Genomic DNA, 17,284 nt, shown 5'->3' with positions numbered 1-17,284 from the left:
TATCATTTGTGTGGTTCCATTTTAATAGTGACCATATGAACCTATGGTTGATTTCACGTGTCCAACAATCCCGATCTGAGTATGGACAGTGATGTCCGAACTGGCTTCAGGTCTTCTGACCCAAACACAGCAGCTTTCATATATGCCTGAGTTGGCCGAGTTAGGGTCACTAGACTTGTGTTCGGTCTGTACCTCACGGTCCGTACTCATACCATGAATGGTGTATGTGTAAGGCCAATCTAGGTCTAATTCTGGGGACCCCTGGGAGCGGTACCCCTGACCGCATTATTTGTCACTGTAATAACCTGCAGGAATGCGGGATGCCGTCACGCACGTGGAGGCAGAGCAAGGGTTAAACAGGTTTATTTACAGGGAGATGTGCATGTAGGGTGATGGCAAGGAATGGAGCAGAACTGGAAAGTCGGCAGGGTAGGTGAGGGACAAACGAGACTTCAGTAATAAAGGGGTTAAACTTATCGGACTTCTGTTGTGAGGGCATACAGGGTTCCAACGGTGGCACCGGCAACAGTGCTGTGGGTCATCTAGTCGCAGTCTCAGACAGGTGAGAATCCAATGGTGGCACTGACAACAGCAGCACATGCAGTCTTTCAAGTCTCTGTCCACGATAAAGAAACAGCCTCCGGGGAAAACAACAGGATGCTGGGGGGTGAGAGGGGGGTTCTGCTCTCACCACTCTTAAGGGCATGTCACACTAAGCGATATCGCTAGCAATATCGCTTTAACTTGTGACGTTATAGCGATATTGCTAGCGATATCGTTGTGTCTGATACTTACCTACGACCGGATCCCCCGCTGGTTATCGCTGATTGCGCGAGAACGTCCTGGACTGTTTCTCGTCGTCTGCTTCCTGCGGCGCTCCTGCTGTGACGACGAGCGACGCGTGGAGCCGGGCGGGAGGACGCAGGATCGCCTAGTGTGACAGGTAAGTAGCGATCCCCGTCTCCAGCGATGTCGCTGGTGAGATCTGCCTGTGTGGCAGCTCACTAGCGACCACTTAGCGATGTACCAGCGATCCTGACCGCGTCATATCGCTGGTCGGGATTGCTGGTACATCGCTAAGTGTGACAGTACCTTTAGTCACAAGTCCACACTCAGAACATGTCACAGCAGGATTAGTGCCGCGCTCCTTGGTCAGTCCAGAAACTACTCTCTGGGACTCAGAACTGTCACTGCGCACGTCGGGTCTGCATGCACTAGCAACTGTCTCAGGCTTGTCAAGGGAGTCTCCTCCGGTCACGGAGGCTGGCGGGTCCACGTTTAGAGAGAGAGGGAGGGCACTCACGGAATAATGTCGGTCTGTCTCAGTCCTCAGCTGGTCTCTTTTGAGTATACGGTCACTCTTGGGCAGAGTGGGTGCGGTACTCACTGTCTCCTAGTGTACGGCACCTGGCTTAGCTCTGCCATCTCCTGCTGCAGCGCGCACTTTTCCTTCTTATACCCCTGTGTCAGCATGCTCTCTCTGGGCTCTCCTCGCCTCCTTCTGTCAGCAGGAAACTCCGTCTCTACTGTCCTTCCCTCCTGCAGCAGGGGAAGGTCCACCTCCCTCAGGCTTCCCCCCAGAAACAGAGGATGCAGCCCCTTCCGTTCCGAACCAGGCATGCAGGTACCCACGGTCCGGTCCACCTCCTTACATCACCACCAAACATTCCAGGATATGGGTATAATTACCAAGTGGCAGAATAGGATTTAGCGGTACACATTTTGTAAGAAAAGAAATATTCAGATAATTCACAATTCAGGAGACTTTATTGGAGTGAGAGGAGAGCGTCAGCTTTAAAGAGAACATGACATGAGACTTATGCTGCACAAACCACTAACATTAGGAATTAGACACTCGCTGTGTTATTGCAGCCGTGTATGTTTTACCTTTAAACACTGTAGCATTTCAAAGAAAACATAATTTGAAAACCCAGCTGGGGACTATGTTTCTTGGATGACAAGTCTGAGGCAGGTACACACATTCCAAAAACTTCTCATAGGATAAAATAGCATGCCTACTATATATGCTGGTGCTTTTGCAAAATTAGAATATCATCAAAAAGTGAATCTATTTTGGCTCTTCAATACAAAAAGTGAAACTCATACATTATATAGAGTCATTACACACAGAGTGATCTATTCCAAGTGTTTATTTATGTTAATGTTGATGATTATGGCTTACTGCCAATGAGAACCCAAAAGTCATTATCTCAGTAAATTAGGATACTTTATTACACCAGCTTGAAAAATGCTCAGTAAATGCACTCAATACTTGGTTGGGGCTCCTTTTGCATCAATTACTGCATCAATGCGGCGTAGCATGGAGGCGATCAGCCTGTGGCACTGCTGAGGTGTTATGGAAGCCCAGGTTGTTTTGATAGCAGCCTTCCGCTCGTCTGCGTTGTTGGGTCTGGTGTCTCTCATCTTCCTCTTGACTGCGAGTTTGCTGCCAATCAAGCACAGTGATACTGCTATTTGTAAACTAGGTATTGGTACTTTTGGCAGTGTGGACAGATGCCAAGTCCTGCTGGAGAAGGAAATTTCCATCTCCAAAAAGCTTGTCTGCAGAGGGAAGCATGAAGTGCTCTAAAATTTCCTGCGCTGACTTTGGTCCTGATAAAACACAGTGGACCTACACCAGCAGATGACATGGCTCCCCAAACCATCAACTTCACACTAGACCTCAAGCAGCTTGGATTGTGGCTTCTCCACTCTTCGTCCAGACTCTGGGACCTTGATTTCCAAATGAAATGCAAAATTTACTTTCATCTGAAAACAACACCTTGGACCACTGAGAAACAGTGCAGTTCTTTTTCTCCTTGGCCAAGGTAAGACGTTTCTAGCATTGTCTATTGGTCATGAGTGGTTTGACACAAGGAATGAGACACTTGTAGCCCATGTCCTGGATACGTCTGTGTGTGGTGGCTCTTAAAGCAATGACTCCAGCAGCAGTCCACTCCTTGTGAATCTCCCCCAAATTTTTGAATGTCCTTTTCTGAACAATCCTTTCAAGACTGAGATATCCCGGTTGCTTGTGCACCTTTTTCTACCACACTTTTTTCTTCCACTCAACTTTCTTTTACTATGTTTGGATACAGCACTTTGAACAGCCAGCTTTTTTTTTAGAATTGACCTTTTGTGGCTTAGGCCTCTTTCACACTTCCGTTTTTGACAATCAGTCAAGATACGCCAATTTTGAAAAAAAACGGATCCGCCATTTTTCTTTGCGGATCCGTTTTTTTCCCCATTGACTTTCATTATTGGCGGATCCTGACTGATTGCCATCCGTTGCATCCGTTTTTTTGAGGATCCGCCACAATGTTAGTGTCCGTCAACATCCTCAAAGATTTCCAAACGGAGCTTGCAACGTTTTTTTTGGCCGGCGGATCCTCCAGACACAGAATTAACCCCAAAATCTGTCTGGGTTCCGGACAAAAAAATTCTCTCTCTCTCTCTGTCTTTCTCTCTCTCTCTCTCCTTCCCGGCCAGCGGTTCCTTTAAATTTCCTCATTTTCAGGATCCGTCTAAAAACGGATCCTGTGCCATCCGTTCACATCAGTTGAGAACGGATCCGCTTGTCTGCCTTTTTGGTGGATTTTAACTGATGCAAATAACAAGTGTGAAAGAGGCCTTACCCTCCTTGTGGAGTGTGTCAATGACTGCCTTCTGGAAATCTTTCAAGTCAGCAGTCTTCCCCATGATTGTGGAGCCTAATGAAACAGACTAAAGGACCTTTTTAAATGCTTGGAAGCCTTTGCAGGTGTTTTTTTGTTAAATATTCTAATTTAATGAGGTAATGACTTTTGGGTTTCATTGGCTGTAAGCCATAATCTTTGCCATAACTTTGTGAGAGAGCCATAACAAAGCCTTAACTTTGTGAGAAGCACCTGTATGTAGAGTATAAGCAACTTCTAGTGAGATACTTAGCGTGCAATCATATACTGTAATAGGACTACTATGAGGTTCATGGACGGATCACATAAATATATATATATGGAAACAAGAGAGAAATAAACAATTGTCCTCAGTAAAGATCCAATAAATAAATATTTTATTGAAGGACCAGTAGTTGAGGGAGTGTGGTATACATACACATAAAGAAAGGGATGCACATTTCATAGTCACATATTACCAATACATGTAAATTATTTTCTCATAGGGAGTAATTTACATAATAAATGCACAATGGCAAAGCCACAACGTTCATCTACCCCACTTGTACTCTATTGCACCTAATCTACAAATATGCTGTAACCTGAAATGACCTGAAGTGTTAGTGTATCATTATGCACAGTTGGATCATTGGTTACCTGGAGGAGGTACTGTGAAAAACTCCTTTTGGAATGGTGTCCACCCCGACGCGCGTTTCGGTGTAAAATGTGCGTCCCTTTCTTTATGTGTATTTATAGCCCTCCCCCCAACTGCTAGTCGTTCAATAAAATATGTATTTATTTCATAATTACCAAGGACAATTGATTGTTTTTTTCTCTCTTGTTTCCAGGTATACACACACATGAAGCGAGAGAAGTGTCAGTCATAGCCAGCGAGGTGGGGAGAAGCTGCTCCTCCGGACTTGTCATTTAAATTGCATAGTCCTCAGCGGCTTTTCAAAGTAAATCTTCCCTGAAATGCGGCAGCATTTGAGTAAAACACACATGGCTGCAATAACCGTGGTTTGGACTGCATAAATCTGCTGACAGGTTCCCCTTAAATGGTAATTTCCAATAGTCCACTGATAAATACATATAATGCAGGAATCTACACAGTGTAAATCAGAGATCAGCAGAAGATAAGTAAAGCACATTGTACACACAATTACTTGATTTTATAAGTAGAAATGTTTTTCATTAAAATAATCTTGAAAGTGGAATAATACATACAGTATGTTAATAAAAACAGGCTCACTGTGAATGTAATGTTTTTCTTGTTGACCATGATCCATGATGACACAGAACATCTCAGAAAAAGGTTTCCAGATTATTTAGCTGAAGATCTGATGCAGGTTTATTGTAAGGAAGATTTATTATTTGTGAGACATTTTACTGAGATTTCAGTGGACTGAATACATTTTAGGGAATTACACAATCTGATTGCTGACTCTGTGATGGTAAGTGCTCACAGTTAAACGGCCATGACAGACCAAGCTGCTCTATCTGTGTCAGACACAGGTTCATCGCATTTAGGCAGACCGAGCGACATGGCTGCAATGCTCCTCCATCCGGGGAACAGCTGGGAAGGAGCAAGGCGCACAACAATGGACGCAAGGCAGGGAAACAGGGCAGTTCTTGAAGTATCTGTCAAGGAAGAACAGGGAGAACCAGGCTCTGTTAGAGAATATCAACACAAATATATTGTGTATGTGAGTGTATGTACAGTATATAAATGTATATATATAGATATGTATATATAGGGTGGACCATTTATATGGATACACCTAAATAAAATGGGAATGGTTGGTGATATCAAAGTTCCTGTTTGTGGCTCATTAGTATATGGGAGGGGGAAAATTTTTAAGATGGGTGGTGACCATGGCGGCCATTTTGAAGTCAGCCATTTTGGATCCAACTTTAATTTTTACAATGGTAAGAGGGTCATGTGATACATCAAACTTATTGAGAATTTTACAAGAAAAACAATAGTGTGCTTGGTTTTAACGTAACTTTATTCTTCCAGGAGTTATTTACAAGTTTATGACCACTTATAAAATGTGTTCAAAGTGCTTCCCAATGTGTTGGATTGTCAATGCGACCCTCTTCTCCCACTCTTGACATACTGATAGCAACACCGCAGAAGAAATGCTAGCACAGGCTTCCAGTATCCGTTGTTTCAGATGCTGCACATCTCGTATCTTCACAGCATAGACAATTGCCTTCAGATGACCCCAAAGATAAAAGTCTAAGGCCCCTCCCATATATTAATGTACCACAAGCAGGAACGTGATATCACCAACCATTCCCATTTTATTTATGTGTAACCATATAAATGGCCCACCATGTATATATAAAATTTAAAATACACACACTTCGCATCATTGAGATTGTGGAATTATGGAAATCACAGGATGGACAGACATTGTAATGAAGTGCAAATTATGAAGAGTGGAAACAACATCTCTATATATAAATCTGAATGTGTGTGTGTATCATCATCCAATCATGAAGCAGCAGAGTGGGACACCAACCAATCATGAAGCAGCAGAATGGGACGCGGTTGGAAAGCAGGGCTGAGGACAGATACAGCAGGACTGTGCATGGAGAGCAGGGCTGTGAGGAAGACAGTCTTCAGGACAGGGGCCGAATAGTGCCGGCACAATCTCAGCCCTGTCCCGGCTCAGTCGGCGCTCCCCGCCTCAACTGCGCTATCCCCCTCTCCCCTGCAGCTTCCCGGCCTAAATTTAGTCCCCAGCTTCTACTGCGGCCTACTACAGCGCTAGACCACGCCCCCTGCAGGCCGCCCAATCACACGCACCGCAGCTCTGCTCTAGCTCCGCCCACTCCGGCCAGCTCCATCCACTCCGGGGAAGCATAAATTTAGTCTCCGACTTCTACTGTGGCCTACTACAGTACTAGGCCACGCCACCCCGCAGGTCACCCAATCACATGCACTGCAGCTCAGCTCTAGCTCCACCCACTACACCCAGCTCCGCCCACTCCGTCCGAACAAAAAATCTGCGCATCTCTCTCTCCTGGTCCCGACGTCATGTGGTGCATGGAGAGGGGGCTGTGGAGGAAGGAAGACAGCAGGGCTGTAGAGGGAGAGAGCGGGAGAGCAGGGCTGTGAAGGAAGAGAGCGGAGCTGTGGAGGGACACCGGGACACGGATGTAGAGCGCGGCTGCAGAGGGATAGAGCGGGACGGTGGGTGGAGAGCGGGGCTGCGGAAGGAGAGAGCATGATGGCGGGTGGAGAGCGGGTCTGTTAAGGAAGCGGAACCAACAGTTAGGTACTATGCCTGGGCAACGCCGGCCTCTTCAGCTAGTATTCAATAAATCTTGATTTATTCAATATAGAATATAAGCCACATGCACAAATGCCCGCACTTACATATCCTGACTGCTCTCAGAGGTTATTAGTGGTTGTATGCACTTGGGCAAATCATCAACATCTGCTGCTGGCAGCTCCCTTTGTAATTGCCGACAATAATGTCCCAGATGTGCTCGATGGGGAGACAAATCTGGAGACGCTGCAGGCCATGGTAGCCTGTTTAGGCCATGCAGGCTGCTCACAGTAGTACCAGCACTTGTGGTCTGGTGTTGTCATGCTGAAAAATGTCTCTTGGGATACTTTGGTGAAATGGCTGTAGCACTAGTTCCATGACCAAATCAATGTAATATTGAGCTGTTAGTGCACTAGGAATGAAGACTAGAGGGGTTTGGCTACCATTCACATTATGCTATTGTGGCGCCCCCAGGAGTATGGCCGCCACAGTGGCTTTGCCTTCCTCCAGGGGAGGGTAATGCCAGGCTTGGAGGCAATGATGGGTCTCTCTCGCAGTCAATCCATACATGCAACACAGTTCCACTCCAGGCCAGCAGAGGGATTAAGGGGAGGGGTGCCCTCTGAGGGCCAAGAGGAAGGAGTGGTCAGTTAGACTGTGGAGGGTGAAATGTGCAGACGTGTAGAGAGAAGCTGGAGGTTGAGCTGCGGAAGGCGCGCTCCCTCAGCTTGAGAGCACACGAACTGGAGCCTGTTCTCCACGGCTGTACGGATACTAAAGGTCCTACAGCAGATACCAGAGGAGTAGGAGGCTGTAAATGCCCTACTCCCATCTAAGACTTGAGGCACAACAGCAGCTTGGATAGAGAGCCAGGACTAGAGAAAGGAGTCCCCGAGAGAGGCTACAGCTGTCTGCCGTGCAAGTAAGGTTCTTGGGAACATCTGACAGGAGGAACTTCAGAGTAACTCAGTGCTTGGAGTACTTCATTCAAATAGGTGCTAGGAAGGAGACTGCACAGCCGTCTGCTGAGAGAGAATCCCTGAGTTGCTTCTAGGCTAGCCTGCTCCAATACCATCTGTAATCAGGACCCTGGACTGCAGTTATCAAGTAAAGGTACAGAAATTGCACCCCCCTGTGTCTTGTCTGCTTCCTACCTTTCCGGCACTGCTACATCCCTGTGCCAACAACATCTACACTGCCCTGGGACTATAGCTTCACCTGTGGGAGCTATTACATCTTTGCTGCACCATACCATCAGTCCCAGCGGATCTGTCTGCAGCGTCGGCTTAACATCTCCCTTGCCGAACACCACAGGTGGCGTCACAAACTATTCCATTACACCATTACATTTCCCCATTACTTGGGCGCCCCTGGCCACGGACCGGGTCACTGTTGCTGTGACACATCCCACTGACACCGGCCCTATACCGAGTACCCCACGGCCCTGGGAGGGCGACCCACTATCCCACATCATAACATCATAATCCTGGGAATAGGACTAGAGTGAAGTGGCCTTTTGAAGGCCTCTTCATGGTGTTGCCCATGTGTTCTCCAAACCAACCTTTAGGTATTATTGTCTCCAAGACAAAAATGGGACTCATCACTGAAGAGGACAGACCTTCATTCCAACCACCATTGTTGTCTTGCTCAGCAGATGATAGCTTTTGAGAGCGGTGAGGTCAGCGAGAGCAGCCTGATACAATGCCTTGAGACGTGTCAGGACTTGTTTTCCATTGAGCAGCTCAGAGACATCATTGCTCATTTGCATTTGCAAACGGATTTACCAAAGGCAGATCTTGATGATTTGCCAAGTACAGAACATTCCTTTTACAACTATTAATAATCACATTGATACAGCCAAGGCAATTAGGTGCATATATTTTTGTCCATGGCGCTTATACTTGACACTGAATAAATCAAGATGTTTTGCAAATTACCGTGTATTTCATTTTCCACCATTTGCATATCATTAAACTGTCAAATGATCCTGTTATTTCCATAAATCCTTTAATTTCCTTCTTGTTGCAATGTTGAGGAGTATTTATATCACATATTTCAGATTGTTTTTAAAATGATGTTTGACCTTAATTACAGAACCTTTTATCTCTCCTGATCGGTCCCCATGGAATAAAAAACAGTAATGGATACAATTAGTTGTCCCGTCATTCATACACTCTCATTAACTTTGGAAATTCAACATTTTGGATCTCAAAGGAACATAGAGATCTGAGATGTATCATTTGCTTTATTACCCAACACATCGGCTGAGGCGCTCCCTGCTGATCGCGTCCTGGTGTGTGGGGTCATAACTAGAGATGAGCGAATTTGTTCGAATTTTGGCCCCGAATCTGATTTTGACATATTCGTGCCATATTCGAACACTATTCGGGCCAAATATATGTCTTATGATCAGTTCCGAACATTTTTGGTAATTTCTACTCCCATTGACTCTAATGACGTTCTGCACTGTTCGACAAATATTGCAAAAACAATATTCGATTCCGATCGTATTCAGAACCGAATCCGAAAAAATTTGTTCATCTCTAATCATAACGTCATCGCCAGCGCTCACGTCCGATGTGGAAATGAGGGTCTCAAGATGGCACCAAATAATTTTTTAATGAATGCTGATATCAGAACTGGCAGATTATTACATATTATTCACTGCGCCAATATCATTTATTTTCTGCCATGTCATGAAACTTTCACATATTCTGCATGCTCCTCAAGATTATTCTTCAGCTGCTATTGAAGAGGTCCTTAATGGTGCAGAATGAATACGCAATATGATACAGAAGGTAAAAGCATCACTTTTCCAAGAAGGCATTAACATTAGCACTTTCATAAATTGATCAGTTTTATGACTACTACATGGAGTATGAAATGCCAGCAAAAGGAGATCAATGGCCCAGTCCGCTAATGGTGTTTGTGTGCTACACTTTCAGCAATGCTATAGTCAATGTCTTTCACTCTGATCCTCTAGAGAGGAATCATTTTGTATTGTATACATGTAAAATGTTGAAATTAATAAAACAAAAGTACAGATGCTCCTTGGTGAGAATCAGCAATGATTCTGGTGGAAAGTATGCAGAATACCTCTTCTCCAGAAAACTGACCTGGTGGACACCTCCAGTCATATCTGAAAATTCTACAATAGGTTGCACTTTGGCTTACAAGACAGCTATCTATAGGTAGTCTTGTAGAAATCCTGCAGAGAATGCAGGGGTTAATAATTTGCTAGCGCTATTTCGCATTTGGAGAGCCCCTGATGTGCCTAAACAGTGGAAACCCTCTGCAAGTGACACCCTATTATAAACTAGACCCCTCAGGGATTTATCTAGATGTGTGGTGACCAGCTTGAACCCCCCAAGTGCTTCACATATGTTTATGACGGTAATCTGTGAAAATAAAATAAAAATCACATTTTTGCCACACAAATTTTTTTTAGTCCCAATTTTTTATTTTCACAAGGGTAACAGGAGAAAATTGATCCCAAAATTTGTTGAGCAATTTCTCCTGAGTATGCAGAGACATCATATGTTTGGGAAAACTACTGTTTGGGTGCACAGTAGGGCTCAGAAATGAAGTAGTGACAATTTGGAAGGCAGACTTTGCTGGAATGGTCTGCTGGTGTCATGCATGTTTGGAGAGCCCCTGATGTGCCTGAACAGTGGAAAGATCCCACAAGTGACTCCATTTTGGAAACTATACCCCTCAAGGAATGTATTTAGATGTGTGGTGAGCACCTTGAAGGAACTTCACAGAAGTTTAATTTGACTTTTTGAATGTAAAATTTCCTGTAATCATTAGCGGACGTCATGTCCCATTTGGAGAGCCCCTGATATGTCTAAACAGTGGAAACCCCCCACAAGTGACCCCATTTTGTAAACTATACCCCTCAAGGAATGTATTTAGATGTGTGGTGAGCACCTTGAAACCCAGGTGCTTCACGGAAGTTTATAATGTTAAGCCATGAAAATAATAAAATCACATTTTCCCCACAAAAATGTTATTTTAGACCCAAATTTTGCATTTTCATAAGGTTATCAGGGGACATTGAACCATACAATTTGTAGTTAAATTTCTTCTGAGTAAGCCAATACCTCATATGTGAGGGAATACTACTTTTGAGGCACAGTGCAAATCTCAGAAGGGAAGAGGCACCATATTGGAGTTCAGATTTTGCTGGAATGGTTTGAGAGTGCCATGTCACATTGTCAGAGCCCCTGAGGTGCCAGAACAACAGAAACCTCCTATATATGAATGCATTTTACCTCTACATTTACAGGTGTAGTGCCGATTTTGACTTGATAGGTATTTTCCAGAAACCAGCAGCAATGAATGTTGCTGAGTGAAAATTGCAAACTTCCATTGTAGTGACCAGTACGCTGTAATGACCAGTATGTTGCAGTCACCAGTATGTTATGCCCAGCCCTTACTTCTGGAGACATGCACCCGTAAGTTAGGCTCTCATCGCTTCAGAAATGCCAAGCATGTGGATGCTATATGTGGTTTAGGTACATTCTGGGGCTCAGAAGGGAGGTGGCATTTGGATTTGGGAGCAGAGAATTTTCTGAAATTATTTTGAGGGGTGAGGAGTGATTTTGCTTTTCTAGAGTAGGGTTCCCCAACTCCAGTCCTCAATGCCCACCAACAGATAATGTTTTCAGGATTTCCTTTGGATTGCACAGGTGAAGCAATTATCACCTGAGCAATACTATCAGGATCCTGACAGCGCCGGCGTACAGCCTCCGCTGAGCAGGGACTCACCCGCACCGTAGGGACCCCTGGGGACCAGGACAGCCAGAAAGTATAGGTGCACAGGACCGGAGTGATGAAGTTTAGCAAGCCGGCACGGGACCTACGGTCATGTAACTGCAAGGGGGCGGGGCTTAGCGTCCTGCTTTCAGAGAAGACAGAAAACTCAGAGTCGGGCAAAACGGAGGTCATTCACAGTACGTACAGCGAGGTACAGGAGGGATAAACAGACGGGAGGTCAGACAAAGGCAAAGGTCATACACAAGAGGGCGACGCGGTACCAAGGGGACGAGCAGAGAGAAGTCGGGTCACAAGCAGAGAGTCATACACGAGAGGTAGCGCAGGACAAGAGGGACAGGCAGAACTCGAAACAGGGACAAAACCAAACAAGCAAGCAAGATATCAGGCACAAGGCACACATACACACAAGGTCAACTAACTCAGCCGAGGGCAGAAGTATAACTGACACCGGGCCTAGGTCAAGTGAGCATTAAATAGCCACCCTCTGCCAGGGAGAGGTGTAACAATAAACCCCCAGTCAGACCAGGGCGGGCCAAAGCGAAACCCCGTCCTGGATCATGACAGTACCCTCCTCTCAATGGGGGGCCACTGGACCCCCAGGTCTCTCAGGGTACTTGGCGTGAAAGGCCCGGACCAACCGATCTGCATGAACCGATCGAGCAGGAACCCACGAGCGTTCTTCAGGACCGTAGCCTTTCCAATGTACCAGATATTGAAGGGCACGACGGACCAACCTGGAGTCGACAATTCGTTCCACCTCGTACTCCGACTGCCCGTCTACCAAAACCGGTGTTGGGGAAGCTGATGATCCCTCCCCAGCGGACCTCACAGGTTTCAGAAGGGCCTTATGAAAAACATTTGGGATCCGCAGAGATGGCGGGAGACGCAACCGAAAAGCCACCGGGTTAACTGCCTCGGTAATTTCATAAGGACCGATAAACTTGGGTCCAAGCTTCGCAGAGGGGACCTTGAGTCTTATATTCTTGGTGGACAAGCATACCTTATCCCCAATCTGAAACACCGGTCCCGCGGATCGGTTTTTGTTCGCAAAACATTTAAATTTGTCCTGGGCCTTCGTAATGTTACTCTGGACCTCACACCATACCTCCCACAACCGCTGGATCGTCTCATCCGCCCCAGGACACCCAGAATTCAAACGGGAAAATTGTCCAAAATGAGGATGGAACCCATAATTGCAGAAAAAGGGAGATGTACCCGTAGACTGGTTAACGCGGTTGTTAAATGCAAACTCAGCCACCGGTAACACAGAGCACCAATCATCTTGTCGGTCTGATGTCAAGCAACGCAGAATTTGCTCCAGCGACTGATTGGTCCGCTCGGTCTGCCCATTAGTCTCTGGTTGATAAGCGGATGAAAAGGACAGACCAATACCCAACCTTTTACAAAAAGCCCTCCAAAATCTGGAAACAAATTGCACTCCTCTATTGGGCACCACATTCAAGGGTACCCCATGCAACTGCACCACATGCTCAACAAACAATCTGGACAATGTTTCCGCATTAGGTAGAGCTATCTAAGGTACAAAATATGCCTGCTTACTAAACCTGTCCACCACAACCCAGACGATGGTATTACCCTTGGAGGGGGGAAGGTTGGTGATGAAATCCATGGACAAATGCGTTCATGGTCTCTCAGGAATTGGCAGTGATACCAATTCCCCGGCCGTCCGGCCGGTTATGGGGTTTTTTGCACGGGCACAATCATCACAAGCAGACACATATTCCCCAACATCAGAGGCTAAAGCAGACCACCAGAATACTCTAGCAATAGCCTTCCGGGTAGCTGAGATCCCTGGATGTCCACCCAGAACTGAGTCATGGAACTCCCGGAGGACCTTAAGGCGAAGCTGACCTGGCACAAAAAGTTTGTCCACCAGCTTAGCCGGCGGTGCAAGAGACTGGGCTTCCCGAATCTCTCATTCCAACATATTCAAAATACCTGCCACCACCACCCCAGGCTGAAGAATGGAGGATGGAGGTTCCGGAGGGGACACCGGATCTAAACTGCGTGACAGCATCCGCTCTGACATTTTTGGACCCTGGCCGAAAAGTGATCGAGAAGTTGAATCGGGGAAAAAAAAGTGACCATCTAGCCTGTCTAGGAGTCAACCTCTTAGCTGACTCAGTATAAGCAAGGTTTTTGTGGTCCGTAATTACGGTTATAGGATGGACAGCCCCCTCCAAAAAATGCCTCCATTCTTCAAAGGCCAACTTAACGGCCAGAAGTTCTCGATTTCCCACATCATAGTTTCTCTCCGCAGGAGAGAATTTCTTTGAGAAAAAGGCGCAAGGTCTTAAATTGGTCAAAGTGGTGGGTCCCTGGGACAATACCGCCCCCACCCCCACCTCTGAGGCATCTACCTCAACAATAAATGGTTCCGACGGGTCCGGTTGAACAAGAACCGGGGCCGACATGAAACATGTTTTCAAAAACTGAAATGCCGCTACCGCTGCGGTTGACCAATTCTTGATATCGGCCCCCTTTAGAGTCATGTCTGTGAGGGGTTTAACCACCTGTGAGAACCCCTTTATAAATTTGCGATAGTAATTAGCGAATCCTAGGAAACACTGCAGAGCCTTCAAATCACAAGGTTGAACCCACTCGACAATGGCCTGCACCTTATTAGGATCCATGCGATACTCTTCAGCAGACACGATGAACCCCAGAAACGACAGTTCCTGAACAAAAAACAAACATTTATCCAGTTTAGCAAAGAGACAGTTCTCCCGGAGCCTTTGGAGAACTGCCCGAACATGACCAATGTGAGTCTGTTTATCAGGAGAATAGATCAATATGTCATCCAAATATACCACCAAAAAACGTCCAATAAAATCAGAGAACACGTGATTTATGAAGTTTTGGAAGACCGCTGGAGCACTGGTCAAGCCAAAAGGCATGACCAGATTTTCAAACAACCCTTCAGTAGTGAGAAAAGCGGTTTTCCATTCATCTCCATCTCGGACTCGGATAAGGTTATACGCTCCCCGTAGATCTAATTTTGAAAACCACTTAGCTCCGGACAATTGGTTGTATAAATCAGGAATAAGTGGAAGGGGATACGTATTCCTCACAGTTATCTTATTTAACTCATGAAAATTGAGGCATGGGCATAAACCACCGTCTTTTTTCTTTACAAAAAAGAACCCCGCCGCCGCAGGAGAAACAGAAGGACGAATGTGTCCCTTACGGAGGCTCTCGGAAATATACTCCTTCATTGCAGCCCGTTCTGGACCCGAAAGGTTATACAAGCGGGCCTTGGGCAATTTAGCACCTGGAACCAGGTCAATGGCACAATCAAATGGGCGGTGTGGTGGTAAAACCACAGCCTCTTTTTCGGAGAAAACGTCCGTATAGTCTATCAGGCACTCCAGAATACCTTCCAGATCCACGGACGACAAAGACACAGTATCAAGACATTTCTCAGAACAATAGGGACCCCATTTAACAATGTCCCGTCATTCTCAATTAATTACAGGATTATGCAATTGTAACCAGGGGAACCCCAACACCAGTCCCGCTGGCAGGTTGTCTGTTGTGAGTTCATTTTCCCCTTCATTACTGAGGCCCGAGGAACTCCCTCTTCAGGTAAAGAAAGGTAGTGAGCCTGATTATCAAACACCTGAGGCTGATGATGATGACTGGCTGAGTGGAGTGACTGACTGGATATAAGGCTGCCGACGCCCTTCTGCCCTGCGGGTGATTTCTCTGTGGGATCCTTGGAGACCAGTCTGAATTCCTGCTCCTCTAAAGCTAAGTTTGCTGCTCGGCCTTTTGCTTTGTGCTTTGACTTTGTTTTGCTTTGTTTTTCTGGATTTCTGCCATTCCCTGCTGGGGTGTGCTGAATTCCTTTAGCTCTGTCTTCTGAAAATACCTGAGTGCTGATTTAGTTTTTGAAGCCTAGCTGCTTCAGGGCCTTTTTCATATCAGCTTGTTGGCTTATGTCTTTGATAGGGTTTTGGCAGATTGCAGACAGCAGCCTTCCTGTCCTTTCCTATCTAGGTAGTTTTGGGCCCCGTCTTTGCTCAGTCTATCTCTCTGTCTGTGTTAGTATTTTCATCTTGCTTCACCGTCATTATATGTTGGGGGCTGCCTACTGCTTTGGGGTCTGCTCTGAGGCAGTTTAGATTTCCCCTTTCTTTCTTTAGGCCTATGTAATTTTCCGGCTGTGATCGAGGGGTCTAGGGCATTGTAGGAACCCCCCACGGCTACTGCTAGTTGTGTTGATAGGTTCAGGGGTCTGCAATCTGATAGTTGCCAACTTCTCTGGTTTTCTGGACTTAGCTTGTATTTCTGCTTTTGCCTCCTACGGTGACTCATTCATAACAGTTGTCCATCACAAAACATGAAATACGTTCCTGGTGCAAGGAACTCACTTTAAGGAGAAACTCTTCAGTACGAAACATAATGTCGTTCTTTACCAGTGGTGTTTTGTCAATGGCCACAATGTGAATAGGAGTCTCCAACCTAACTGTCCCTAACTTACACCTGGATACCAAATCAGAGTCAATAAAGTTCAATGCTGATCCGCAATCCACGAAGGCAGAAGTGGATGTGGAGACACTCCCACAACAAAGTTCCACTTGCAACAACATTTTAGAGAAGGCAGAAAAAGGCACCTGAGAGCCTGGGTGACCTCCACAACAATCACCTGGGCTCAGTCGCTTGGTTAGTGGACGGGAGGGGCAAACCTTTCTCCAATGTCCAGAATAGCCACAGTAAAAACAGCCTTTTCCCACGCGCCGTTGTCTCCTTTAATTTTCTTTGAGGTCGATGGTTCCCATCTCCGTGATCTCCAATATAGGACTGGCCCCCCTTCCTTGGGAGAATAACGGTCTTTCACTTTGCATCACACCCCTCGCCCGTAGCCGGCGATCCATTCGGTCGGTCTGTGTCATAGCCTCCTCCAGGGAATCAGGCGGAGGGTTTCAGATGTTCAGACAGGCCTCTACGGAACAAACCCCGGAGGGCGACATCATTCCAACAGACCTCAGCAGCCCAGTGTCTGAATTCTGAACAAAACCACTCGGCTGAGTGCTTCCCCTGGCACACACTCATCACCATGTCCTCAGCCATACGCATCCGATCAGGCTCATCATAAATATGCCCCAGGGCCTTAAAAAATGCATCTACCGTCATAAGCTCAGGGGCCGTGGTCGGAAGGGAGAAAGCCTAAGCTTGGGGGGGCTCCCCTTAACAGAGACATAATGACCCCCACTATCTGACTTTCATCCCCAGAAGAGTGTGGTCTTAAGGAAAAAAAAAGCTTACAGCCCTCCTTGAAAACTCTGAACTTTTTTATATCCAGAAAAGGTATCCGGTAACTTCACTGGAGACTCAGGGGAAACTAAAGTAATATCCCGAGCCCCCGATGAAAAAACCCCCTGCACAGTGTCAGCGATCAGCTGCTGAGACTGAGTCAGGACTCGTTGTTCTCCAAGGAGTTTCTGAGACATCTGGGTCAGGTGTTTAACCTGCTCAGAAAGAGCATGCATAGGATCCATCACACACACAGGAGAAGGGAGCAGAGAAAAAAAAATGGTATCGGTGAGT

General features: G+C 46.2%; 1 protein-coding gene across 3 annotated transcripts in view; it reads right to left on the bottom strand.

Moving 5' to 3' along the window:
• Positions 1-1,748: 1,748 nt before the first annotated feature.
• MFRP (membrane frizzled-related protein) overlaps positions 1,749-17,284 on the bottom strand; it is a 228,888-nt gene continuing 213,352 nt past the window's right edge. For all 3 annotated transcript variants that reach the window (XM_073566439.1, XM_073566441.1, XM_073566440.1), the window contains one exon: positions 1,749-5,294. In XM_073566439.1, coding sequence (XP_073422540.1) covers positions 5,070-5,294 — 225 coding nt within the window. In that variant the 3' untranslated portion in view covers positions 1,749-5,069. The remainder of the gene's footprint in view (positions 5,295-17,284) is intronic.

Source organism: Dendrobates tinctorius, unplaced genomic scaffold (assembly GCF_039654945.1).
Source record: "Dendrobates tinctorius isolate UK_male_01 unplaced genomic scaffold, ASM3965494v1 ptg000018l, whole genome shotgun sequence".
NCBI lineage: Eukaryota > Metazoa > Chordata > Amphibia > Anura > Dendrobatidae > Dendrobates > Dendrobates tinctorius.
The sequence above is the reverse complement of the archived record's forward strand: the minus strand, read 5'-3'. Positions and strand labels throughout refer to the sequence as shown.